This window comes from Malurus melanocephalus, unplaced genomic scaffold (genome assembly GCF_030028575.1).
Source record: "Malurus melanocephalus ecotype Western Australia unplaced genomic scaffold, MMel_1.1 scaffold_23, whole genome shotgun sequence".
Taxonomy (NCBI): domain Eukaryota; kingdom Metazoa; phylum Chordata; class Aves; order Passeriformes; family Maluridae; genus Malurus; species Malurus melanocephalus.
In genome coordinates, this window is record NW_026623255.1 from 1865159 (window position 1) to 1892972 (window position 27814).

Here is a 27814-nt window from a genome sequence, read left to right on the forward strand (position 1 = left end):
GTAGCTTCTGGGAAAATAAATAAAAAAATGTCTGGAGACAATTTTGTTTCCAGGCAGCAGCTGCTMACATAACATAGGAAACCAATGAGACTACATCAAAATCTCGTATTTCCCAGCAGGTCTCAAGCTCGCTCACTCTCAGGCTCCACTGCCCTGACATGACAGCTATGAATACCACGCTTGTAACTTTTCCAGGACAGCAAGAACAGATGCCTCTTCCTGAATGGAAAACATTCTGCCCTTCATGTAGACATTATCATTCAATGTCAATCAGCAGAATGGCATAATATCGTTCTCTTTGTCAAGAGTCACTTGCTATCCTGCACTGATCTATTTGATGCCATCTGTTCCCCATGCACCACACTTCCTGCACTCATTAGCACAGTCTCAATCAATGACTGCTACAAAGCAGATGTCTTCAGAGGTCACCCTGCAAGATGGAGGCTACCTCATAAAAATAACTACCTTGGATATGAACAAGRAGTTTCAGGCAGCCTGCTTCACAATACATGTGCCTTCAAACTCATTAGCAGACATATTTCTTTRTCTCTTGATTTGGGAGAGCAATGCACACTTTTCCTTCAAGATCATCTGATTTTTTGGATCTTTGACAAGATAAGGCAGGTACTGAGCCTCTTTGTCATAGCACAGCTGCAGCAATTTTTAGGTGCATGAACATCCTCAGTACAGCAGTGAGGTATCAGGAAGGTTGTCCATACTCCTGGGCATTCTTATTCAGAGCTCTGGGAGATTTGCCTATTTGAGATCAGCCTCTATCTGTGTGGCTGATCATTCAACCACCCTCAGTCACCCCTTTAACTGTGAGAAAAATCTAACAAACTTCCTTCCTTAGMAAACTAAGTCTTCTTCCCAATGTTCAGAAAGAACAGCCAAGTATGGTTAGTTTTGCTGTTCTTCAGAGACCTGGTTAGTATTACCTCCTGGAAAAGCAGCCTACACACCCAAGAAGACTCTCAACTTAGTGCCCAGCCTTGATGAATTAGCAATATAAGCTAATATGACAGCAAGCAGATTTTCTGGTGGATTCCACTTTTAGTAGGAAAACTTGGGAATTCATGTGCTAACTAATGCTGTCTCTTATGATTATCATTTTTTTCAGTTAGACTCACCACCCTCCAGGTGATTCCAATGTGTGGAATTAAGTAAGTTAAGAAATTTTAATTCATTTTTCTTCAAGTCTCACTCTTCTTATGGGAATTCTTCCTTTCCACCCACTTGGGACCAACCTATTYTGTTCCCACAGCTATTTGTGTCATCATCCAGCAGCTACTTAGGAGTCAAAGAGCAAATCTTTGCCAGGATGTASAGAGATGTCTGCTGTGCTGAATTGGTAACTGAAAACAGACCACTGAAACTCAAGCTGCACTAAGAGCCTCATTACAGAGCTCCCTGCACACAGCATTAGCAAAGTCACTTTGAACTTCATCACTAAATTTAGACAGCACTAAGTCATCACAGAGGCATCCAGTAATGATGCCATATTAGACAGAGCAACCCTGTGTTGGCCTACAATGGATGACTCAACTAGGCAACCAGCAAACATATTTTTAGGAATTTTGTTTTGAATCATCCGCAGAATACTGTCAGAGGGAAGAAAAAGAAAACCAAATTACCATAGGAAATTAATTTCTCCCTTTCTCTTCCCTTTCTTCACAAAACTTTAGCTTTTGGGTGATCTTTAGCTCTCTAAAGCAACACAGAATCAAAACACAAACTGACTCCCTTTGCACAGCAGACCTAAAGGTAAGGCTGGGTATACAAGTGCCTTGTATATCTTAATTAGAGAAGATTCTTGGATCTTCAAGACAAGCAGTTTAAGCCCACTCTCCACATAAACGTATATGAAGAAAACACATTTTAAAAATGGCCAGTTAGTGATAAATAGTTTTCTTTAACATTGTTCATTAGAATGAGATAGAACAGACACAGRTATTATCCTTAGAAATGCARTTTCATTCCTGTCCTCACAGCAATTTTCAAGTGCTGCACTTACCAAAAGAAAAACTTTGCTGTCAGGCTTGACTTTGTGTTTCTCCATGTATTTTATGAGGCTACTATTGGCATATCTGAAAAATACAGTTAAAGAAAGTCGTGTCTGAAATAATAGTGCATTAAAAACATAGAACTCTATCAAATGACCGCAAAAACATTTAACAACCCTCGGCAATTAAACTGTAAAAAGAACTGCTATCAGAAGACATGTCAGATATTTATCTAGCAGATGCACATATAAAGTGTGCTTTTCACCAACAGGAGTGCTACCAACTGTGTAAAGATTAAAGATTTTCATGAAACACACAGCTTTTATAGTATATAGATAAGCTGTTAATCAGGATCCATGACAGAAACACAACTTGGTTTTCTAAAGCAGCTCTGCCACAGAAAGCGTTCAGCAGTCTGTCACAGCTCAATATCTACGCTATTAAGTTGTTTCCAGTTASAACTCGGCAGAGCAGTTAGATTGCYATTCTGTCTCCCCAACCTGCAGAAATCCATAGCCCTTACAGCTCCCAAGCTCAGAAATGTCCCGAATGTTTATGACCTGTGCCTTGTCTTTAATTTATAACTCCAGAGGTTATCTATAGACATTTTCAAACGAAAAACTTTATGCACAGATAAGCTTCATTCTTGTGTAAAGCCAGAGTAATGAATCCATGTCAGAGCTGGAAACAGAATCCAAAACTCCCAAATTCATGTTCTCTGCCTTASTCTAAGGAGTCCATGTGGCTCCTTACCAGCTCTGATCTATTMCCACCACTTGACTAATTTAGCCAAAGCACTAAGAAACAGTAGAAGCAGAAGAGTCTCAGATGCCAGGCAGGCTTTGCATCAGAACCTATTGAACCTGTTACCTTCAATAGAAATTTCTGTCCCATACATTGCAGTCTCCACATACCTGCTTGTCAAAAATACCAGTGCTTCCCTATTTCTTCTCASACAAAATGAATGAAGTTATCTTGAATATGTAATAGAAGTGGGTTAAGTACGCTCGTTTGTCTGTGCCTGCCATAGGACACTTATGACAACTCCTAGAGAAATGAGAAGGCCACTCTGTTGATTTTCTTAACAGGCAGCTGAAGGAGAGAACACTGTTCCAGTAAACCAGCTAATCCAAACAGGACAGCCGTCACAGTGTTAGAACCYAAATACTTCCAGATTCCCTCCACAAAAAGTCAGAGTGTAGGAGACAATTTCTGCCCCAACCACACTCAATGAACTGTTGCTACATTATCATCACTTACGTTGTTCTTCTAAAATCTTTTTGAAGAGTTGGATATTCTGGCATCTTCCTTATGTCTTCCCAGTCTTTATCTTTGGCAATGTGGAAAAAATAAAAAGTATTTACAATTCTGAACATGCAGGTTAAGYAATACACAAGAAGAAATAACTACAGCAATTGTTTGACTTCCTGTTTGTTGGCCAGTGCTATTGTTCTTTAAATGTCAGCATTTACAGATCCATCAAACTGACAGTTTCTTTGCACCTATACAAACAACTAGTAATTTCCTTTAGAAAAAAAAAAACAACAAACAACTCAATAGTGTTGTCTGCTGCTTTAATGAAAATAAATTACCTGCAGGGAATCCCATTACACTGAAAATGCGGTCTAGCTGATCGTGATGAAAAGGATTACTTGTTTTGATGTCCTCCTGGCGACAGTGAAATATAGGTTCTGAAGTCAATAGTTCAGCAAATATGCAGCCAATTGCCCAAATATCTGCAAAAGAAGGGGGATAWTGCATGAAAATTTACTGTACTCAATTGCTTTGCTTTTTGTTTCTGCACAATTTCTCAACCTATATAACAATAGTAAGATAAAATGTTTCATATTTTAAAACTATGCATTAATAGAATAAATTTAAAAGGGCAAAATCTGTTTTCTTTAAACCAAAATTAGGGGCTCAAAATCCAGTTTGTACTATGGCAGTCCAGCACTTAACACATTTACAGTTACGGCAGAAACCTACACAATACTTGCTTACAACGTAGCTTAGAGTGCATTCAACTGACCAAAGATCATCACCCACAAAGATACATGGAAATAATACTTCTACCACATATTTCAGAACAATTCCAAACAGATAAYTGATTAACCAAATAAATGCTAAGAAGGAAAAGACTAATGGCTCATGTTTAACCAAATGGTGCAAGCTAGTTAAAATGGAGAAAAAAAATCCTAATTTTAATTAAGTGTAGCAGAGTGATTAGCAAGCTCTGAAAAAATTAAAATCCTACTTGATTACTGACTCCCACAGCAACAATACTTTRACTGTCTCATCTACATCTCATGTACATAAAGAAAACAACAGCATTATATTTGACAGTTGGACTTGATGATCTTAGAGGTCTTTTCCACCTTAATGATTCTATGACTCCATATACTGACAGAAAAAAAAACCAAATTCTATTTTATAAAATTCTCAAAATGCTTTTTTTTATATTAAAGCTATTGTGGACAAGCACATTAATTTAGAATAGAATAGTTTTTCAGATTACATGTATTCATTTTAGTTACTGCTCATTACCACCCATGTTAGTGTTCTGTATGACCCAAATGCTTTATTATCCATTTTCAAATGAAACTGCGAATTTGCCAGTGAGAAGAAAGTTGTTACCAGTCAAAAAACAACAAAAAAMATATTTAAGGCTTTGCTACACTGATAAATAGGTGTCTGGGATACTGGGATAGAACTCTGGAAAAAGATGTTGAGATTGGACAAATAATAAGCTTAGTCTGCTGAATAAAAGGGTGTGGAGACTTGTGTAGTACTTGAAGTTAAATTAGATGACCCTTGGAAACTTTGTTGATTTTTCCTAATTAAACAGAATAAATACAAATAACAATTTACCTTCAACATAGAAGTCAAAGAGATACAAAATGCTTCAGTTTTTTAGAGTTCAGTTTATTAAAACAGACTGAAGAAAACACCAAGAAAAGTCTCTTGCATGTTGCAACTAATCTGAGACTCAACACCCCACTTGCTGTCAATGCAGGCATTTGGCCCATGGTGCCTATGAGACACAGGGCGTCCTTAAGAAAAAGCACTGCTCTCCCTCTGAAAGAAATAAAGAAATGAGCCACCAAACTCTATTTGCCAAAACACAYCAGTTCCATTTCCACCATGTTACAGGTGTGGAGCTTGAGGGGTCCCAATATACAACCCTTTCTTCCCACCTCCCTCACAGAAAAATCTGATGTTTCTTTCAGACATTACAGTTTTGACAGGGTATAACTTGCTCTGTGCATTACACATTACAWCACATTCTCAAGGTTTTATCTTCCTTTGATTTTCCTATTAGCCTTATCTGCAAGAAAACAAGATCTTTAGCTGTTGAGATTCTATCTGTTCAAGCAATTAATGAAGCATATTAATCATAATTGCTGCCTAGGTAGTAGGCATAAATTATGTACTCCAGAATTTCCAGAAGGAAATTACTTATTAATTGAAGAACAGAATCTTCATTTAACAGTATCTATTCACTCATTTCATAACAGATAGCAAATCCTTTTGGAGATGACTTATCTAGAGGCCAAAAGCATTGCAGCTCTCTTAGTTTACATGGCTTTCTGCAGCACTCACTGTCCATCACATTGTGAGGGAGAGGCTGGGCCACTGCTCATTATTCCATTCATTATTGCTCTATCCAGAGTGACCTTTCCCTTTTACTGGGGGAGGAAAATAAAAAAAAAGGTTGTAAAATTTAGTATTCTCCCTGACAGCAAAGCTAAACTGGGAAATCCCCCTGATGTGACACAGCAAACTTCAAAAGTGTTTCTCCTTTATCACCTGCACTGTATGAGTGCAGGTGATACACTATACAGTATACAGACAGTGCATTTTAAACTCTTGGAGAATTTAGAAAGACAGACATTGTACCAACTGGATGTTACATCTGTATAAACACTGGGAACTCCCAAGCTGGTGTCACAATTTTCTGTGGGACAGCATTATTGGGCAAGTCAAGCATGAGAACAYTGTAACTCTGATCAATTGTTATATTCTCTAGTAGTTCATATGCTGGTTCAACCCTTGACGTTGCTTGCCAGATATCCTTCAGCTGCAAAGAACTAATACAAAGTAACTCAAAAGACATAGTACAGAAAACCTCAAACTTTAATTTCTGTAAGCAAAGATTAAATAGAGGGAAGATGCCTTGCAACCATGCAGCTCAAGCAGGTCAGGGTCTTCATGAATTTTTTTATTTAACCTGATCTTGAACACATCCTTGGAATGCATTGAAACCATTCACAATTACTGTTTTTCTGCCAAGATTTGCTAGCCCCTTTGTTAGTTTTTTGTAAAAAACATTCATAATTTGCAATAATAATTTACCACATGTGGCATTTTTTCTAGCAGGAATGCCTCATTAAATTCTGGCAAGTTTAAAAGCTTCATAAATATATACARTCTTAATAGGTATTTATCTCTTACACTGTTGATAGCAGTCAACCAAATACAAATTTTAGGTCTAACTATGGAAAAAAATCCCYGTCTAGTGCCAGTTTGTCATTCATGACCCTTAAAAATGAATAATTATTACATCTATTCCAAATAAATTCCAACATATACTACCTCTCAGAAGTGGGCCCTYACAGAGCAAAGCTGAAAACACACAAGTAGTGTTTTTCAAGTGCAGTGTGTTATTAGGCTAATGCACATCATCRGCCTCTAGCACAAAAGGAGCTTCTTATAATGTTGTATAAAAATTTCATTATAAACAAAGCCTTTTTTAAAAGCAAACACCAAAATGTGGCAAAAGTGGCAAAAATTATTCAACAATTARTTCTCTCCTCTCCCCTCTATTAATGATCAAGACAGTGAGTGGCCTCACTGCTCCTGAGCCGTTTGTTATGTCCCAGACCTACTAAAAACTGGGACACAATGGTCCTACAGGGTTGCACTGGATACTAAATGTTTTCCCATCTGATGTCTTGGGAGGATCCTAGTAAGTTTACCACAGTAACACAACCATGCCTGTAAAGATGGTTCTGTTTACTGCAGTCTCCTCTAGTGTCATTAGGCTTCAGGAATGATCCATGGTAAAAGGTTTTTGCTGTTTGTTGGGCTGTGTTGTTTTGCTGGAGCTCTACTCCACACCCAAGACCTACAGATTCCTCACTTCCCCCAAGTTTACACTGGACCCAAGTGCAAGTCATTTTTCTTCCCTGGCTCTGGAAAGAGGGGTGGGAGTGACTCTTAATCAAACAACTTCCTCGGGTTCTATTCAAAACTGCACTTCAGAGAAATATCCTTCCACTGTTACAACACTTCTCAAGTACTACATAATTTTATAAAGAGAAAAAAATTAGTTTTTTTAAGATGGACATTTGTGACTGGCAAACAGACTTCCTATATAAATGCCTCTGTGCACAGATGATTAAAATATTTTTATGGCTTTCTATGTCCCAGTTTTTAAACCTGGGAGTCTACTAGCTTTATAGGTCAGCTGAGAAAATCCCTCATATCCCGCTCTGCTTCAGCACTGTAGCCAAGAAGTGAGAACAAAGGGATGCTGTTTCAATGATAGGGCTGATTAAGCAGAGAAATGCTTGTGTATTCTTCCACTTCTGTGGCACAATAATCTCATTTCTGTATTTGTTCCAGCATCTTGGAAACATTCTTTAAGAATATTATTAATGTTTCAGACAATAAAACAATTCATTAAGCAATAGCCTTGACTCCTAAAATGAAACATCTTTTCCCATGAACATTAACCAAAACTTTTCACTGAACACAGGACAAAATCCAAGATAAAAAGCATCATGATTCTCAGTTATATCCAAGAACAGAAATACATAAACAATCTCTTAGTTTCACAGAATTCTTTACCAAAATTCTATTAAARAAAGTAAGTAAAGACTTGGAAAACATCAATTTAGCTGAAATCAATCTGAGGAATTAATAGTGAGGTTTAGCGTAATGGCATCAGTACTCAACCAAACTGTTTTTCCCCTGTTGCTGTTTTGAGMACAAAATCTAGAGTCTAGGACACATCTGAATGCTGGTAAAGGCAGTGAAGAGTGAAAGGACAGACAGCAGAACACAGCTTCTCAGCACCTCCCAAGGGCWAATGCAACAACCAGGATACCCAAAAGCAAGACACTGGCACAAACAGGRCTCTTCCAGCTGCCTTTAAGAGCTACAGCATTTATGTAAAATGCTGTAAAACTTTCAAATCAAGGCAAGGACATCAACAGACTGGAAAGCTGAAAAGGGCCTGTGCAGGCAAGAATGTCTAATTTTTTTCAAATAYCAATTTGAAATTGGTCTTATGAAAAGGTGTAACATCTAAAAAAATCTAACATTTCTTATGCTGAGCACAACAGCATATTCTAGACTTACCTGGAATTTTATACAGAACGATCAAGGAGCMGAGAGATACTACAGAAAAAGAGTTTATTAATTTTGATGCTGGTTTTAATACTAGAAATTAGATTGAAGAAACTAATATCTATTTAAAGAGGGATTTCTTTGGTCTGGTAAGGTGAACAGAACAAGCCTGTTACATTTGGTTATCACACACAGACACAAGGGAAATACCTTCCCATTCATACATTAAGGTCCCAATTTTTACATACTTCATTTAAACTTTAGTCAGCAAAACAGAAGGTTGAGAAAGTGGTTACTAGCCTTTTCAATTTGACACCTGCTGTGGAGAACTGAAAATCGGGTCAAACATTTACATGTGACAGGCTTTTCAAGGGAAAGCAGAAAAATGGTGTCAGTGGGCCAAGGGTCAGAAATTTGCTGTCACTCCGATGTGAGGCAATGTTGACCCATTTGTAGCAAACAGCATCTCAACAGAATTTGACTGAAGAATAATTTACACTGTAAAACCACAAAGATGACTGTTCTGCAGACAGAAACAACACCTCCCATTAATCTGAGGGATATTCACARACAGCCAACCATGTTTGAAATAAAAGTGCATTATCTTCTGGGCCATGATGTAATGTCAAGATAATTCAAAACTTTTAACTGCAAAACCATACTAACTCAAATTGATAATGAGATCCATTATCCTCACTTTTTTTTTACCTGWATGCCTTCATCCTAACCTTTTAAACTAATCTGCCTTCTTCTAATGTTTGTACTAACAATGTAATTAATTTCAATTAACACAATCCTAAAATTTTTAAAGTATCTTGACTGAAATTCTGAGTTCAGTTAAATCAATTGCCATTTTCTGCAATGCTCTAATGGGCCAGGCCCTCATAATCCTCTCTTAACAGAGGTATTCTAGGTTGTCAAAATATTTTAAATTAAATTTCTACTCCTTGGTACACCATTAAATGAAGATCCTGGATTATATGATTTCAGACTTCTGCTATGCATTAGATACATTATCTAGCTTGTAACATTAGACTTTAAATTACTGTGCTAAGCTTGACAACACAGGTACAATAGATTTAATGCAGGGAGTGGCAACAAAACCAGAGGCCCAAAGTAGTCCTCTCATGCAGCAAAAATATGATTTCAAACAGTGAAATCCTGTTAAAGAACTTAATCCTTAGTTTACAGAACTTCATATCCAAGAATTTGGAAATTCCAGGTTTATGGTTCTTTATGAAACCTTGTATTTAACATGTGCAGATTCCTGAAGACAAGAATCATCATGGCTGAAATCTTACCAACAATTGTACCACAGAGCACAAGAATTCGACTTTTACCAACATCAGCACCTTGAGAATTAAACCTTTACCAACATTATACTGCTTTGGCAAGGACTTTCAGAGATCATCTTCTCAAACACTCCTCTCTGCTCCCACCACCCCCAAATCCTATATACCACATTTCCATCAGCAATTCTTTAACTTATGAGTCTCCAAGACTACTGCTGTATAAATTATAAATTATCTACTACATTAGCTAGCAGTAGAGCAGCTAACTTCTGTGAGACCATAAAGGGATGGTCACACAAAGCAGAAGAGAGTGCTGGTTTCACCTTCTTTTCTCCTCAGTTCTTCCAGAAGCTGAGGGTTGGTCCAGTCTCAGGTGGTCATTTCAGGGCAAGGAATTAGGTCAGTGGGACAAGAGCTTAATTCTGGCATGGAAAGTATGTTACAGCCTTGCTTTTCCCCTAATCCTAAGTCTTTAGATCAGCTGAAGATGGCAGAGGAACATTATTTTTATGACAACTCCAGTACCTCCAAGATTTAGTAAAGAATGTACTGCTACTTTTGTTTCAGCAACAGCCATTCTTATACCTCTGAGGTCTCTGGCAAGCTGTCAAGCTTTGCTTGGAAACAAGGGTAAAAAGAAAAAYGTCCTTCCAGTGACAATTCTTCAGAAGTCTGAGGAATGTAATGGATGAACAAAAGGCAGCTTTGCAGCTTCAGGGCTACTTCCCTCTACCAAATATCAAACAACTGCAGCAAGTAAGGAMGTATGGAAACCTATTGCAAAGGTCACCAGTCCTTATACAGCAAAGTATTAGGCAGGTCTAACACAGAAATCGTTACTATTTCCTCYTCTAATGATGAAAGAATTAAGAACAGGCAAGATTAGCCACTGTTAGGTAAAACAGTATTTACAAAGCTTTTCAGTAAATATGCACAGCTCTGTATTTCATAAAATCATACGAAAAAAGTTACTAACAATAGCAAATAACACAGTATATATTCTTTGAAAGGGAATATATAAAATAGAGAACACTCTATTTTATATAGGGAATATATAGAAAAATATATAGGGAAAATATATATAGGGAATATATAGAAAAAGAGAACACTCTTTTTCTAATTAAATGAAAATATTTTAATAAACCAGCTTTTTTCATACAGTGGAGCTCCATGCCAAGGAAGGAGGAAAGTAAGTTTATTATCTGTTGTGTGCTCTCACTTCGCTTGTGTCTTTAACCATTACAACTTTTTAATAGGTCCGATATGTCAACACCTTCAGAGCTAACATGAGGTGAGCAAAAGCCCTGCTATCTGGTAGGTTCAGTTATAACAACCATCTGTGAAGAGTATTTTCCTGGAATGTTCTAATTCACAAGCCATGACAGTCTTTTCTAGAAGTGATTAAAGCTTTAATGCCCACTTTATTTCAGTTAATGGAGAGGAACAAACAGAAGAAGCCTTGCCTCCTAGACAGTACCGTTGGAGAAGCCATTTTTTACCGTTGGAGAAGCCAGAGTTTTTTACTTTACTGTACCTCAATGTTTCTATTTCTAAGGTTTTCAGCCTTACACGTATTTCTAATAAAATACTCACAATCACTCCAATGTAATTCTAAGCAACTTCACTAGATAACACATGAAATAATCTGGCATGAAGAGTAATTGTGCTGTCAGTCACAGCTATTGACAAGAAGTCAGCTTGTGAAGCAATCACACCTGTCCTGAAAACCAGTCATTCTACTCAATCAGCGCTGTAATGCTGAAAGTTTCAGTTGATATTGCTGAAATAATTATGCCTGAAGATCAAACTGATGGATCAGCTAAAACAACTCCTCTGCACCAGATTATGCATCTTGTTAGGATAGCAGGCACTTGGTTTTCAGCCAAAATCAACTTTTAAGAGCAAACTTTTTAGATTTGATAGGAAAAAGTGCACATTAAAARCCTTCATTACTGTACAGTACAGTGAGGGTAAAATTTTTATGCMACCAGCTTTCACAAGAAAAACTCCTGTTTTTACTTCCCTACATAATCTTCCTTTAAAAAAAAATCTAATTTTTTTTTTTTAATCTGAGCTCATGGCATAAATTGCTCAGGAAGATTAGAGAATCAGTGTTKCTGCTGCAAAGCTCATCTGCCTGGTAAAGGGAGAAGTCAGTGAGATACTAGAGAAGAAAAAGTTTGCCCATATGAGGCCCTATGGTTATTAACAGCTGGGAAGAAYAAAAAACTGATACTTTGAGAGAAAAACAGTTAGAAGGAAAAAAGTCATAGGGAGGAATTTTGGACCACAAATCATTGATGACTCTTGATGTACATGTAGACAGATTTTTGAAGACAACACTTGCTCAAAAGTGGGTTTTTATCAGAGATATTGCTATAGAGGCTATTCTGCTTGCTGAATATTTCTTATTATTTTTCCAGCTCTAAAATAAGCCACGTACAGTTAAGTCACCGTAATCATCATGCAGCAGCAGAACTGCCAAAATACTGAATAAAATGGCAGAAGCATCCAGTARTTCCCTTCATATGTGTTGCAAGAATGTGATGAAAATACAAAAAGCTTTTGATGTAATTTTTGTTTTTAATGTTCAGAATGCGTGCAGTTCTCAAGTTAATTGCAGATGATAAGTGACATCCTAGGTTCTCAGACACATAATCCATTCATTGAGTTAACAAAAATAATTTACAGCACACATGTACTGGAGCTCCCTATTATCCTTAACTGACTTCAATTAATGATGTTGTCCTGAAGATAAAGAGTCACCCTTTTATAGATAACAAAGTAACATAGGAGATGGAATAAATGAAATGCGGCCAGCTACATACAGCACTTGGGACTGAATCAGTATTTAAAGCCAAGTCTTTTGAGACCTGGCTTACAGTCCTAAGAAATGAAACTTGGTCTGCCCCACATCAGAGTTCTTCCATTGGTTTTACACCAACAGAGACAGGCTAGACCCACAGCATTGCTCTCATTCTTCTGACTACTAAACTACTACACACTTCTCAAACTCTTCAGAGTCGACAATGGCCACCAGCTTCACTAGCTAATTTCCAGACATAAAGTATTTCAGAAGCAAGAGTAATAGAGCAGTTTAGAACAAGGCASGAACTAGATCACAAAACAGTTAATGTGTTAAAGTGTGGAACAATCCTGCAGACAATATTCTTTGAGTCGTTGTCAGCACCCTGGTCTTCCCAAAATACTAATGCAGCTTGAAAATGTTCTGATTAGGTGACCTAATAATCCTTTATATAGCTTTACATTTCTTAGATTACTGTAGTAGTGTAGCAAATGCTTTTTATTTTTTAATAAAAGAGGAAGCTTGCATAGTATTTTAAACGTATTTTGCTATTTAGAGAACAAGAGGAAAAAACAGCAGTAAATCATCCAGTACCTGCAATAACTAGATAAGAGAGCAACAATTAATCCTTCATACTAAAATATTTTGCCTCTCAGAAAATGCATGAGAACAACTTTGATAATCAAAATTAAGAAAGTTTACCACATGCCAAAACAAGTTTACCACCAARTATCATCTGAATCCAATTACTCCTGTTATATAACATTTCCCAGGGACTGAACAAGGCTCCCTTCTTGGTGTAGCCTGAGTTTTACTTTTCAGTGCACATTAATCAATATTTTCCAACCCTCTCTAATTCAGTTTACTTTTCTAGTTTTTCCACAACCCCTTCCTCAAATCACAACCTCTCACAAACAACAAGGTGGATTCCTATGAGCAATCATATGCTGACTGACTATGGATTTGTTCTTCCTAATTATGTCTCGTGGATGTTTAAAAGCAGTCCCTTTGCTCCTGTGACTCCACAGATGACAGGTGGGAACCTCCCCTGTACATTTTTCCTGAAGAGTTTTCAGTCTTCTGGTTGGTCCCATCTGTGATTTCTGATTTACCAGATTTTCCAGATAGGTCTTATTTTTTTCCTCCCAACCCCTGCAGAACATGAGACCAAAAGAGCTTTAGGCATCAGTCCAAGACTTCCAGAGGCCCCACAGCCTGGCCAGTATGCCAACAATCTGTGCGCGCACAGTAAGGACATCTGATGCACTCGGAATGTGTGGGACTCACTGCACAGGCAATATGGAACACATATGCACATATTTCCATCCTAAATCCCACATAATACACCCCAGATATTTCCCTCTTTTTTTTCCTGCATGAGGTCAAATGGAGTTGTTGAAACTCTRACGGATCCCAGCATTCATTATAAATTCATTCCCTCTGATTCACCGAATATTTTCCTGTGACATTTGMATTCAAAAGCATTTTAYATCTGCTTATACCTTTCACACATTTCCCGTTTTCATAACTGCATGTTAGTCTGGAAATAGAAAGAGGTGACAGCACATTACCCAGGCTTTGAATTACAGTTTCCTTACAYGTAAGTCTTGTTTGGGCTGGTAAATGCAGCTACCACACGGTTATTTCTGACATTTCTGCTGACTTACAATTTAGACAAATGCAAAAAGGTAACTAAGAAATAGAGATTTTACAGATTATTTTTTTCACAATAAGCCAGCCCATCCTCTTTCGGTGCAGGACAGTGTTTTAGCCTTGCTTAATGGGTGGTTGAAWGATCCCTTTAAAGAACTCTCGTCAACAAAATCCAAACCATCTAAAATACTCTAAGTCATCTGATGCCATTTATCAAATATGCTAGGGCATTAATTAAGGCAAGTGGTAAAGAGAGGTAAGATAACGCTTGTTTGATAGCACTGATAACTGTACAAGCTACAGCTTGATAAAAACAAGTCATAATTATGTTATTACCTTGATATGCTACAAGATGTCCCAGAATGAATCAGATGGGAGACTGCCACATGTTTTCTTAAAAACCTATGATGTAAGAGTTCTTAGTAYTTGCTCTACCTACTAAAACATTTTTTTCTAATCTGATGTTCCCAGAGTGGAAAAAAAATTTGATTAATGTCTCCTTTCAAGCTCAAAGCCAGCTTAACTTTTCCTTCATTTTACCACAGTCATTTCCTTTAGTCTCCTTAGAATTAAAGTGCAGAAGTCTTTGCCCATACATGAAAGGAGCATTTGGTACCTTGCCACTTAGTTCACCCTTGTTTCTTTAGTAGTTTGAGCATAAAGGCCATTTTCTGTTGTGCTGGACTTTCTAGTTTTTCAGTAATTTTTTWAAAGTTTCCATGATCACAAGGAATTTACATTTTTGCAGGGACTTGGTTTCACCTGAAGCTTGTTCAAGTCCTTTTATTGAATGCTTTACATCTTTGCCGAAGTACAAGACCTGATGAACACAGAGAAACAGATTCTATTTTTGAATTATGATGCTGAAAATCCAGAAAACTTTAACAGGCAATAGTGAATGTAGTACAAATTTATATTGTGGTAATGGAATAGAGAGTGAACTTTTGACTTCCATAACACCATTTTCCCAATTTGCATTCATCTGTTAAATTAGTTACCTGTAACTATGGCAGCAGATTTGACATGTGAAACTTCATTAACAAGTAGGGCTTACATTATAAAAATTCACAGTACAGGAAACAAAATATTACTCCCCATGAAACCCTAACATGGGCTTTTTGCTACCCTTTTAACATACAGAAAGCAGAAGCTATTTCTGCTTTTCAGCAATAGTATTTTCCTGGTTCTACATCTCTTTAGAACATGATGTTATATATATGATGACCAACTACCTGTTCTCCAAGGAAATAAAAGCAGAATAYTTCATTAGTATGACGAGACAAACTAAATAAAGGAAAAATGCCACCACAAAATCACCCCTGAAATAATGTAATACGCTTATGTATTGTTTTGTGTAATACATAGCACTTTCTAAACAGACTATTTACTCCAATTTTCCCTCATAGTTAAACCCACAAAATGTAACTAAGATCAGGTCCAGAAATCAAAGAGAAAAATTCTGAACAAGTCAAGTCAAATTCTAATTTCATTCTTTGATATTTTATGAGCATTATTTACACGCAAGCAAGCACACCTAAAGGCTTTACTATGAGAATAAAACCAAATTGGACACTATAGCAGTGTCCAGAATATTTTGAATACATGCTAATAATTAAATTATATATGAAACAAAGATAAGGAAGAGCGTATTACATGTAGAATACAAAAAATACATTTAAAATAAAGTATAATTGAGACAAAGTCAGTAAAAAGCTAAGCAAACATCTGAATTATGTACCAACTATTACACAATGTTCAGCACGTTGCAGCAGAGAACTTATGACAATGAATTCCTAGTAAATTCAAACAAACTTATTTCTCACTATAACAAAATTGAAAGAAAAAACTCTGCTTTTAGCCTTATCTTTTTTGTATTTATTAACCATTAAAAATTACATATTATCCAAAAGACATAGGAAAATAGCTATGGAAAACAAGTAGCTATACTAAATATCCTGTCTTTTTTATATAATTTGCTATACCTAATCACCTTTCTTCTAAATTATTGTTTCCAACTGAAGAGCAATTAAATGAGAATCTTATTTAATTTTTAAGTTATTACTAAAAGCAATATTACATCAGACCTCCTGAGAATAATGCAATACTAAGAGATATTAAAATTGTGTTTCTTGCACAGAGATTTAAGAGAAAGCTTTAAGAGTTGCATCTTYTGCCAAAAACATTAGCATTCGAGTTAAACTCTCACTAGCATGCTAAACTCATGAAAATGGCTCTTTTCTTTAAGTGCACCTATAGTGCTAGAAGCAAAACACAAGYCTGGACTCAATAAACTGCATGAACATCACTTCTGTCATGTTACTCACTTCTTCTGTTTGCATTAAAGTTGCACACACATCAACTCCACGCACCATTTTTCTTTTCAAAGAAAAATGCTCCTGTAATCCTTCAGTCTGCCTACGAATCTCAACTTGCAACTTCCCTTGTTTTCACTTCCGTACTTTTCATTTTGCTGCCCAAACTGTTTTGAGAGCCCCTCAGTGCTCACAGTGCATGCCAGGTACTATGTAACTATTCACACCCCTCCTGGGTGACTCACTGGTGTGATACAAGAAACAAAAGCCTCAAAAATAATAAACTACTAGCAAAACCAGATCTCTCCAAAGTTACCATTGTCCTCTAAAGTTTCATAGGAACCCCTTGCCTGTGATTTAGTATAGACTAGAGATCCCTCGGGGCAAGAACCAAGTTATTTATGACATAATTAAACAAACAACAGCATTATACTAATTCATTCTTCAAAGAGATACCCTGAGATAATACCCTGAGATTGGCACATATCACTCACCCAAATCTCCAAACATTATTTTATCTATCAAAACCAGGTAACTGTCAGTTGAGGCAACTTCCCTGTACCACACACGCAGGTCACTCAGTAATTCGGTCGATTCACATCAGTGTTTTCCACTACGAATATAGTCAGAGCAAATTTAGTATTTCATTTACAGGTGTTTAAGGCAATCTTGTCGGTGTTTTCTTTAAAACACTTCAGCAAACACCAACCTAGTAGTTAGTGGCCCAGTCTGTATGGTGGCAGGTGTGAAGCAGGCCCTAAGAATTTGCTTTTGTCACTATGGGAATGTGCCAGAACCAATGCAGGGGACAGGGACATTACAAGGCTCCATCTTGGGATGCCTTTGTCTCAGCTGAGGCAGAGGTCCAGAGGGAAGGTGCTGCCACACAGAAGTCAGTCTGCAGGGTGACACTGGCCTCAAGCTGAGAGATACATTCTGCTTGGGGCATGGGGACACCAGCAAAAGGAGCTGTGAGAGGAGGTGAACAGACCATGGGGCATCATGGAGAAGAAACAGAACACAACAGGGTCATTTCAGGATGTTGAAAAGATTCCTAGAGGACTTGSGGGTAAACCATATGTGTCATCCCTCAGATCTGCTACTATGGAATAAGGAAGAACTGGCTGGGGATATAGCAATCAATGGCAGCCTTGGCTGTTACAACCATGAGTGGAGTAATAAAGTCAAGTAGCAGAGGTAACCAGCATGGTCAGAGGCTGGAGAACCTGCTCTGGGAGAGGATACTGAGGACCATGGGCTGCTTCAGATTGAAAAGGAATCTATGAGCAGCTCCCCAGAGGTGACCTGCACAGAGGTAACAATGACAATGGAGCCAAGCTCTTACAATGGCATGGAACAGGAGAGTGAGAGATTATTGGCATAAACCAAAATAAGGAGTTGTAACTAGGTATAAAGAAAAAAATCTTCACTACGAGTATGATTTTGCAGTGGGACAGGTCAACCAGAGAGGATATGAAATCTTTTTTCTTAGAGGTTTTCAAGATGTAACTGTATACAAACAGACAAGGCAGAATTCATAGTGGGTGCTGCTTTGAACAGAAGTATGAACAAGAAACCTCCTAAGGTCCATTTTGACCTGACTGAATCTGTCTTCAATTAGCATTTTTCTTTGGACCAGGTGKTTGGTTTTGAAATGAATCAGATTGTCCTCACTTTCGATAACCTCAGCCTTTGCTGCAGGGTTCTGCTAAAATACACAAAATTAATTCCTGCACTGGAGGATTCCARCGGAAGTGGAAAGCAATGAAGAAATGGGAAGTGCAAGTTCCATCAAAGAAGTCAAGTATCAGTTCATTCATTCTCCAAACCTTTTGCTATATGTGGTAGTTGAAGAAACAGGAGTTATTTGATAAAAACACAGGGAGTCTTAAAAGTGTTGGTACACCCAAGTGAACACGCAGAYTGAGATGCCAGTATGACACAGTGTTTTGTAACCTTCTGAACAGAGACCCACAGAGCATCTCCAAAAACCTCTGCAACAGAAAAACGCCTGCCAAGAAAGCCAGCTCTGTACTCACAGGAACCACTTAACCCTATTAACAGAGGGTCACTGCTTCAATATACAACCCACCCACGCAGCCAGGATACCTCCCATGCATCTCAGTGCTTTAATTCTCCRAACAGCTGGGCACCAAGGTTGATTGTGCTTCTGGAACTTACTGGGGGAAAGGGGAAAAGAGCTGGACCATCAGCATTTCCTCAACATGGGGCTTCAGAAGCCATCAGGAGTAAATGCTTTGCAGATTATGCACAGCACAGGAGACCAGCCTTCTGCTTATCAAGCCACACGTTTCATAGAAGCATCTGCACATGTTAACACCCTACAAGAATGCAACAGCTGTTTCCCTTTTGAAGGTTTACAACATTACAAGATTTCTGAGCCCATATTAAAAAATGATATAAACCAATTCAAAGGATATTTTTGTTCTAAAAACAAAACAACACATTTAAAATGTCCAKGTTATACTGAAAAATAAAAGCACAGTCCCCAAAAAGTTTTAATCTTGATTTATCTTTGATGSATTGGATCATCTGCTGCTGTTTCAGGGAAAAAAAAAAAACCAAAGTAGCTGCTGTGCTGATCATCATATCTGCTGTAAGAGTACTATCCTTTACAGAACTTGCAGGTGAACTCCGTTCTTACAGGACAACTTACCAATGGCCTTTGTGTAATGTCTGGCTCCAAGTAACAGCTCTGGAGCTCTGTACCAGAATGTCACCACAACTGGATCCAAGTCTGCCAATGGCTTCAAAGGCGAGTTAAACAATCTTGCAAAACCCATATCAGCTGGGAACGGGGAGAAAAAAAGAAAAGAATACTTAAATTTTAATAAAAATAAATGAAAATTGAACAGTATTATCAAAAACAATTACAACAAAAGCTCAAAAACATTAAAAATGACAAATCAACGTGTCTAACAAAACAAAAGTTACTTACAACAATAGTAGACCAAATTTATCTAAGGCTAAATTCCATTTACTTCATTCCTAAGACTATGAAGGATAACGTTTGACATGTATTCATCATGGTATTGTAAAACTTTATCTAACACAGATGCCATTCATTTTTTAGAAAACTGTAACAGAAAACTTGGTTAACTGAAGGCAATAGTAGTAKGTCTCTTATGTACATTTTCTCCTTTATTTTTATACATGCTTACAAAACTGTGAGTCCTTGTGACTGCTATGTATTTACCCGAAGTGCAAAACCAAAATGACTGCAGTGTAGATTGTTTTGCACTACTTCTCATTCCTCCTACTCAATTTGGAGGAATACACTCCAGAGTCAGTCAGTGTGCACTGTTACAGATGTGTATTTTAAAACCAAGCATTCATTCTATATAACTCAAAATTTCTCTCGAGAATGAGCCTGGTAAGTAACAGCAAGAAATGCTAGATGGGAAAACACAAAATTTGGTTAACCRTCAAACCCACACATTTTAAACCCAATTCAAATCTGAAACTTTTACACAAACTTAAGTATTGCCACATGCTTTATTTAAAGAAGGTAATAGCCACATGACTGAAACTGAGAAGGTAATTAGATTTTGGATAAAGATCATCACAGCTACATGTGTTACTCACCTTGATGCCAAATAACTTTTGCATAGCAAACCTTTGGATCTCTACAAACATGTAGTAATGTTATTTATATAAACAACAATAACCAAACACAATTTATAAGCAACAATGCTAACTTCTGCTAACTARTCATAGAAGAAGTCATAAGAACCCTGGCCACTGTCAGTGTTCTCTGTGCTTACTACTTTTTTGTTTCCAACAGCCGTTTTATAACTCATCAGATATTAGAAACATCTAATAGTATATCTGGAATTTCTTAGATCTGTAAACTCAGTAAATGAAATTTAAAATTGAACTAGAGGTTGTAGATAAATACACTCAAAGAATATTGAAGATCTGTTTCTACCTTACCCTGATGATGTTTTTTTTTTTTTTAGAGTAATGCCTTAGATGTGCAATTAAATTTTCTCAAAATGTTTACCTATTTTGACTCTTCCTCTTTCAGGACCTTCACCCATTACCAGAATGTTTGCTGGTTTCTGGAAAACAAAAGCAAACTTTTTAGCTGATCAGCTRAAGTTTTGATTGATTTGATCAATAAATCTAAAGATTTTATGATTATCTTTCAGAATAATGAAATTAYGTACAATATTTTATAATGAAAACATTTCTAGAAATATCTTTAGAAGTCTAAAATTACCATACCTTTATGTTGCTGACATTTAGTTTTCATCTCTAGTTACCAATTTCACAATTGGTAGAAAACAGAAATGTACTTTGACATTTCACAGTAAGAAACACCATCTTTAACTAAATGTGCCCTTCCATTGTTACTAAACTGATTACATTCACTGCAGAGATTTTCTCCTCCAGGAAAGTTTCATACTAGACTAACTTTTATACTTCACATCAACGATTTGGCAAGAACCACTTTTGCTGGTATAACTTTAATAATTTAAAGTGATGCCAAATCTTGGTATGCAAATGCACAGTTGAGCATCACTTTTGTTATCATCATATATAATTACATTTTTAGAGCTCTGCTTGTTTTCAGTGTATGAATGATAAAAATCACATGGGCAAAAGTACTTTTTTTCCATAAAGTTGATTCCATGCTATAATTCACTTGAAACAGGAGTGCACACAGACTGCTACATCCAAAAGCTTTTGACAGTGCCCAGAGCAGCTTTACAAGTAGAACAAAACCATTACAGGCATTTTTTGCAATCTATTTGTTTGCAACCAGCTGTTTGTGAACACCCATAAAATCTGCACATGACATCACAGCAATTGTTCTGCARTTAGCATCTAGATTCCCTCAGACATCACTAGCCAGCCCTTGGAAGCTTTTGCCCTATTGTGTTAACAGCTGTAAAAAAGTAAACAAGATTGAAAACACTAAGTGATTTGAATGAAGAGATGCATAACAAAGCTTCAAAGCAGAACTTTTGGAATGCTCATCCAAACAGTTATTATATTTTAAATCTTAATGCCTGCAGAGGGGTCTACTCAAGCAGGATTTGTTCAAGAATCTGAAAGACATGTCCAGAAAATCAAYATCAAAATCTCACTTAAATGCTCAATTCCTTGCCACTATTTACCTGAAATGAGGCACTCAAGCCAGCGTTACTAATTTGACTCCAAATTACCCATCTTTAGCTTTTTTTATAAAGCAAACAAACAAACRAAAACAGCACCCTACTTTACCAATTTTTTCTCCTTCCCYCAGGAAACTGTTCTTCCCATCCCACACCCAGTGCAAGACATTGTTTCTTCCCTGGCTCCAACCACTGCCTCTCTTTCCAGATGTCTCTTTAATTCCTCCTTTTTTAATCTCTAATTATCAACGCCATCCCTGACTTTTCATTCCCCAGCATGTATCTGGAACCATTCAAGAGGCAATGTGCACTCCCTTCTTGGAGAACACAAGGGTGATTTCAATTCATCTTTGCCCTTGAGCAAATTCTCACCAGCAAATCTAGGAAAGAGAAAGATAATGCTTGCTCTTAGCTAATATTTAATGATAATAAAATCAACACCTCAAAGCAATTGTCGAACTCTAGTTATACATTTATGTATTACCCTGAATTGAATATTCTGGTGGACAGAATAATCACTTTATGCATATTCAGTAACCAGGCAGCAAGAGAAGTATGCACACTACATTTTACCTCTGCTAGAAATCATATGGCTACAACTGTCGTAACCAAGAGAGCAAAACTCCAGTTTCCTTGATTAAATTCTTCCTAAACTTTTGCCTAGCAACTTTGATTTAGAGTATGATGAGCTTGTTTGATTGATGCTCCAAAGCCAATTGTAAGAGGTTTAMCAAGGCAAAGTGTYGGSTCCTGCCCTTGGGACACAAAAATCYCRTGCAGTGCWRCAGSAYGGGGAAGAGTGGCTGGAAAGCTGCAGTGCAGGCACTGGAACAGGCTGTCCAAGAAACTGGTAGAATCACCCTCCCTGGAAGTGTTCAAAAAACACGACGATTTTGCACTTGAGGGCATGGTTTAGTTGTACACATGGCAGTGTGAAGTTAATGGACCAGTCTTAGAAGGGTTTTCCAACCTTTATGATTCTATGAATCAAAAATACTTCAATAGACCTTTACATTCAGGATTGGATTTTAAGCACTATAAAAATGTATGTATTTGTCAAGTGAAGAAAGCTGGCAAAATGTTAGTCACTTCACTGATTTATAGGTCAGGTTTTTTCCAATAAAAGATTTAGGTTGTAAGAAATAAACAGCGTAACTTCAGGAGATGTACTAAGATAAAAATGAAAATCTAAGAAACAGGATTCTTGAAACATCTCACAAGAACCATATTTTATCTGTGACAATACAATATTCTCCAAGCATCAATTTCTTCAAAAAGAAAAGTTCACAACTATTTTATCTGCTGACATCATCCACAATATTCACAGAAAGTTCAGGTTGGAAAGGACCTCTGGASATGATCRAGTCTCAAAGCAGGATTAACTAGAGCAGATTGCTCAGGCCTGAGCCCAGTTGGGTTTTAAACTTCTCCACAGATGGAGCCTTCACAAGCTCTCTCTGAAACTTGGAGTGTTTGACCGCTCTCACAGTAAAAAATGCTTATTGATGCATKACATTTATGTCTACTGCCTCCTGTTCTGCCACTGGATAGCACTGTGAAGAGTCTGGTTCAGGTTTTTTTATGCACACTTAGCAAGCACATTCACCCGTTGGTAAGATCCCACACGAGCCTTCTCGAGACCAAACAGCCCCAACACCCTCAGCCTCATAAAGATTCTCCAAACCAGGAGACTTAATGGTCTCATGAATACAGGAGATAYACTAGGAACCAAGAGACTTGGCCATTTATGTATTTTTTAAGTCAGAATGTTTTGAAGAGATGTTGTTCTGATTAAAATTTAAATCTGTATTARTATATAATCCACTGAGGATCAGAACCCTGCTTAGGCAGCCAGCAAAGAAACAAACTGGTTTATAAACTTAGCAGATGTCACATTCATTAGCTCTTGTGAACCCCTCTGAGAGGGTCAGGGGAAAGAGAGAAGGAATAAAACAGGAAACAATTAAAAACTGATTTCCAAAAGAGCAAGCACTTCTCCTGAGGCAGCACCATCAGTGTGAAGATGGCAGGCATTTCATGGAAGTCAACCTGATGCCTGCAAGACCCCCACTGTCCCAGCAACAACTGCATCGTGGCAGCTTCCTGCAAGGTGAGAAGTCTTGGTTCCAACCTGTTCCTTAAGTAAGAAGAAACATCTCAACTTCTTATTTCCCACACGAGCAAAACAACCATTTGGTTATCTACCAACCAGCACTTTCTGAGTTCCTCTTGCTAATCAGAGCTGTTCTGGCTAGGAAAGGCTTTTCAATGTACATACACTAAGCCTGGTGGGACCCATTATTTTGAGATGCAAGATATGATATCCAGTTCCTGTGCCCATGAATTTTTTTWAATAAAAATAAACAGCTTCAGAGAAGCTTAAAACATAGGTCACATATTTTGTGGTTGTTTTATATAATAATCGCTTGAATACCATAAAACTCTCCCCAGAGTCTTCACAATGCACATGCCATTATGAGAATAACAAACCCCCAAAGAGCAGCTATGCTTGGCTAAACAAGCAGCACCAAGGCAGAGCAGAACTACAGATGCTCATGTATGAAACAAAGACTTTGGTTTACTTCAGAGGGAATAACTTGGCATCAGAGATCCTCAGGAAACTATGTAATGAAGGTTTCCATCATGAGGTAAGTAAAAAGGACTACTAAAGGGGAATTCAAACAATCTCTGCTTCTTGGAGAAGGTAGAATGTGTTAGTTCTACCTTACTTCTTAGCAATCCTTGGAAATGTGGCATTTAAATACCAAAAAATTTTGCTCCAAGATAGTCACTTAATAGTCAACAATAAAACTACAGTCTAGTATAGTATAGTTACTGGACAGCTGCAAAAATCAGACTAAAAAGCAGTAATGAAAAGCCCCACACTGCATGTACGTTCAGGCTACATAAAAGTCGTAAGCACCAGTCTAGTTCCTGACACAAATCCTAYTGCTACCCATATGATGAAGAAAACAGTGGAAAGAAAACAGTGARTTTTTGGTGGAAGGGATCATCAAGAACCAAACAGCAGCTAAAAGACCAAAAGCTGACACAGAACAAATTATGTCTTTATCAAAGAGGACAGAATTTTAATAAAGTTTGAGAATCCCTGCTTAAAATCATTAACTAACTCCTCTAGAGCAAAGGGTGAGGCAACTCAACAAGGAGTATGCTTTTCAACCAGTTACATCCTAATTAATATTCCATTTTCCTCATACTTTCCCTCCTTGCTGAGAACACAAACACCATCTGGGAAGCAAAGTGATGCTGCTGCATCTCCCTCTATCTAGTTGCTATAGGAACAACAGAAACCATAAGAATTAGGAATCTCACATTTAATATCAGCTATAAAAATGAACAGGCAAATCCCTGCTGAGAAATTCAGTTGAGGTTTGACTGTCTAAAAAACATTTGCAAAAAGAGCAAGGTCAACAGCAACAAACAACTGAAGCAAAAATCTGAAGTATCTGCAAAAAGGAATGAAGACAATGATGATTGTTCTTTACAAGAGTCTACATTAGGTTCTTTACCAGTAATAAGCATGGATAATAACATTTACTTTTCTACATTGGTGGAGAAGGAATAAAGCAATTTTAAAAAACCTGGTGGGAGAGAAATTAAAATGCAGGACTAACAAGTGTGTTCGCAAATACAAGAAGTGTCACGACTAGCACTCATATGGACATCCATCTGAAGACATGCCTCTTATTTTAATATTTAGACAGTAAAATGGAAGAAAGGTTGAAAGAAAACAAAGCATCTGTGGTGTTAAAAGGCAGTAACAGTTCAAAACAGGAATAACAACCTAACAATAGATGGCAACACTTCAGTTTTAATGGTTGTTGTTATCTCCTTAAGTACAGCAGTGACACAATTCTTAAGAGATTTGGTGCAGAATTAGTCCTGTGAGAAAATGTCCACAGGGATATACCACTTTCCATACACCATTCTTTATTGTTTATAACCAAACAAATGTGTTTCCTTTTTGGAATGTGTCACTGGACAAAGAATAATCTGAAATTTGGAGGCTTCTATTGTAAAACAGATTGCAAGTCTTACAGATAAAGCTCTCCCCACAGTTAGAGACACTGCCTTGTGATGAGGTCTTTTCAAGACTCCATTATTTAAAAAAGCAATTGTAAACAGCATAGTGTGGATACATAGAGATACTTTCATTTCACAAGCAAAAATCAGAGCAATAGTACTTTTCTCTCAGCTTTTAGCACGCTGCTCCCCAAATGACAAAGGTCCTGAGTGAGATGGCAGTGTTCCACTCTCCAGGCACTACTCCAAAGACACTGAGCCTTTCAGTTCAAGATCAAGAGGCAGATGCTGATTGTTCACAGAAATCTGCAAACAAAGCTTTCATTCTCATCTGTAACAAAATGTAGGYACTTCCCTGCCTTAAAACAACACTGTTCAAACCAGACATTGTGCTCAGATCAATAAACTGGCATATTGGTACTCACACTGTTGCTAATAATTGAGCTAATTCCATTTAATTTTAAAAGCTAAAGRTTTTTAAAGTATTTTATTGTGCACTGCAAACCTCCAAATCCTTAGCACTTCCATTTAAAATAGTTCCATGTATCGAAATCATGTAGGAAAATTGTTATCCCCACTTCTCTTTTTTTTAGAAAACCCCTTGGTCAACATATTTCTGATACTGAAGCACTAGACAGAAGTATACCATATAGAGTAAAACACTTCACATCTGCTTCTCTTTAGCCTTACACACTGCAAACTTATATGAGAGTCACTTCTCTCATTACTAGTGTCACTTTCAACTTGGCTTTTATCAGTCGTTATCCTTAATGTTACGAAAACCCAACCATACTTCACTATATTTTTGGTCTAGRTTTGTAATCCATACTATTTTCTTCCTCTCTTTTTCTATTCTGTTGAAATTATTGACCTTGCAAAGTAATACCATTAACAAATCCCATCAAGATATTTATTTCATTCAAATCAATAATGTAATAATACAGATATAATCAAATTATCAAAAGGCCAAACATAAAGCAGATTACTACAGCACTTGATCTAAAGAGGCAGCAAAATCACAAGGAATACAAAATGCTTTGAAATAGTATTTCAAGTCATCTGAAGTCAAAACTCATTTAAATCTGAAAAGGGGAAAAAAATAGAGGTAAACACATTAAGTAAATACATGACTACACAGGAATCAAAGAGTATCAYAGAATGCTTTTATCCCATCAAGTAGAGTGCTTCTGCCTCTGGGATAACAGATTTAAAAGGAAAAAAAAAAAGTTACTGCACAGAAGTAATTGAGGTCAGGGTAGACAAGAGTGGGAATATTTGAGAGAAACTCTACAGACACCAAGATCAAGGWAGGAGAGACAGGAGGTGCTTCAGCCTCTGGAGCCAAAATTCCCATGCAGCCTGTGGTGCAGTCCATGGTAAGGCAGGATGTCCCCCTGAGGCTCATGGAGGTCCACAGTGAAGCAGAGATGCACCTGCAGCCTGTGAAGAAGCCCCATGCTGGAGCAGGTGGATTTCCAAAAGACAATCGTGACACAGGACTTGTGATCCCATGGGGGACCCATGCTGGAGCAGCCTGTTCCTAAAGTGCTGCACTTCATGGAAAGAAAGAAAAAAAAAAMCAAAAGACCCACACTGGCATAGTCTGTGAAGAACTGAAACCCGTGGGAAAGACTCCTCTGAGAAGTTCATGGAGGACTCTCTCCCRTGGGAGGGACAGGGCAGTGGAGCAGGGGAAGGACTCCCCTCCCTGAGGAGAAAGCAGTGGCAGAACATGGGATGAACTCACTGCTAACCCCATTCCCTATGTGCCTGTGCTGCTGAGTACAGGGAGGAGGTAGTGAATCGGAAATGAAGTTAATCCCAGGAAGGACGGAGGCATGAGAGAGAAGGTGGTTTTAGGATTTGTTTTACTTTTCCTTATCCAGATCTGATTTTGATTTGGAATAAATTCAACTAATTTCCTTAATTTAAGTCTGGTTTGCTTGYGATGGCAATAGGTGAGTGATCTCTCTCAGTCCTTCCCTCGTCCCATCAAACTTCTTTTCTATTTTCTCTCCCCATCCAGTTGAGGAGGCTCTGGTGGGCAACAGACATCCAGCCCAAGTCAAACCACCAYAAAATTGTACACAAAATTTTACCACTAAGCATTGCCAGACTGTATTTTCTAAAAGTTTTCAAAATGTATTTCATTATCATTAGAGGAATATTAGTGACAACAGAAACATTTAAAAATGCATGGTAACTTTTTGTC

The 27814-nt window shown here is 37.5% G+C and overlaps 1 protein-coding gene across 2 annotated transcripts in view; it reads right to left on the reverse strand.

The window, feature by feature from the left end:
- CDK19 (cyclin dependent kinase 19) overlaps nt 1–27814 on the reverse strand; it is a 121714-nt gene that overhangs the window by 15274 nt on the left and 78626 nt on the right. For both annotated transcript variants that reach the window (XM_057390182.1, XM_057390183.1), the window contains exons 5-9: nt 20442–20499; nt 19095–19226; nt 3596–3739; nt 3264–3333; nt 2015–2087 (exon numbers count right to left, since the gene is read on the reverse strand). In XM_057390182.1, the coding sequence (XP_057246165.1) occupies nt 2015–2087; nt 3264–3333; nt 3596–3739; nt 19095–19226; nt 20442–20499 (477 nt within the window). The remainder of the gene's footprint in view (nt 1–2014; nt 2088–3263; nt 3334–3595; nt 3740–19094; nt 19227–20441; nt 20500–27814) is intronic.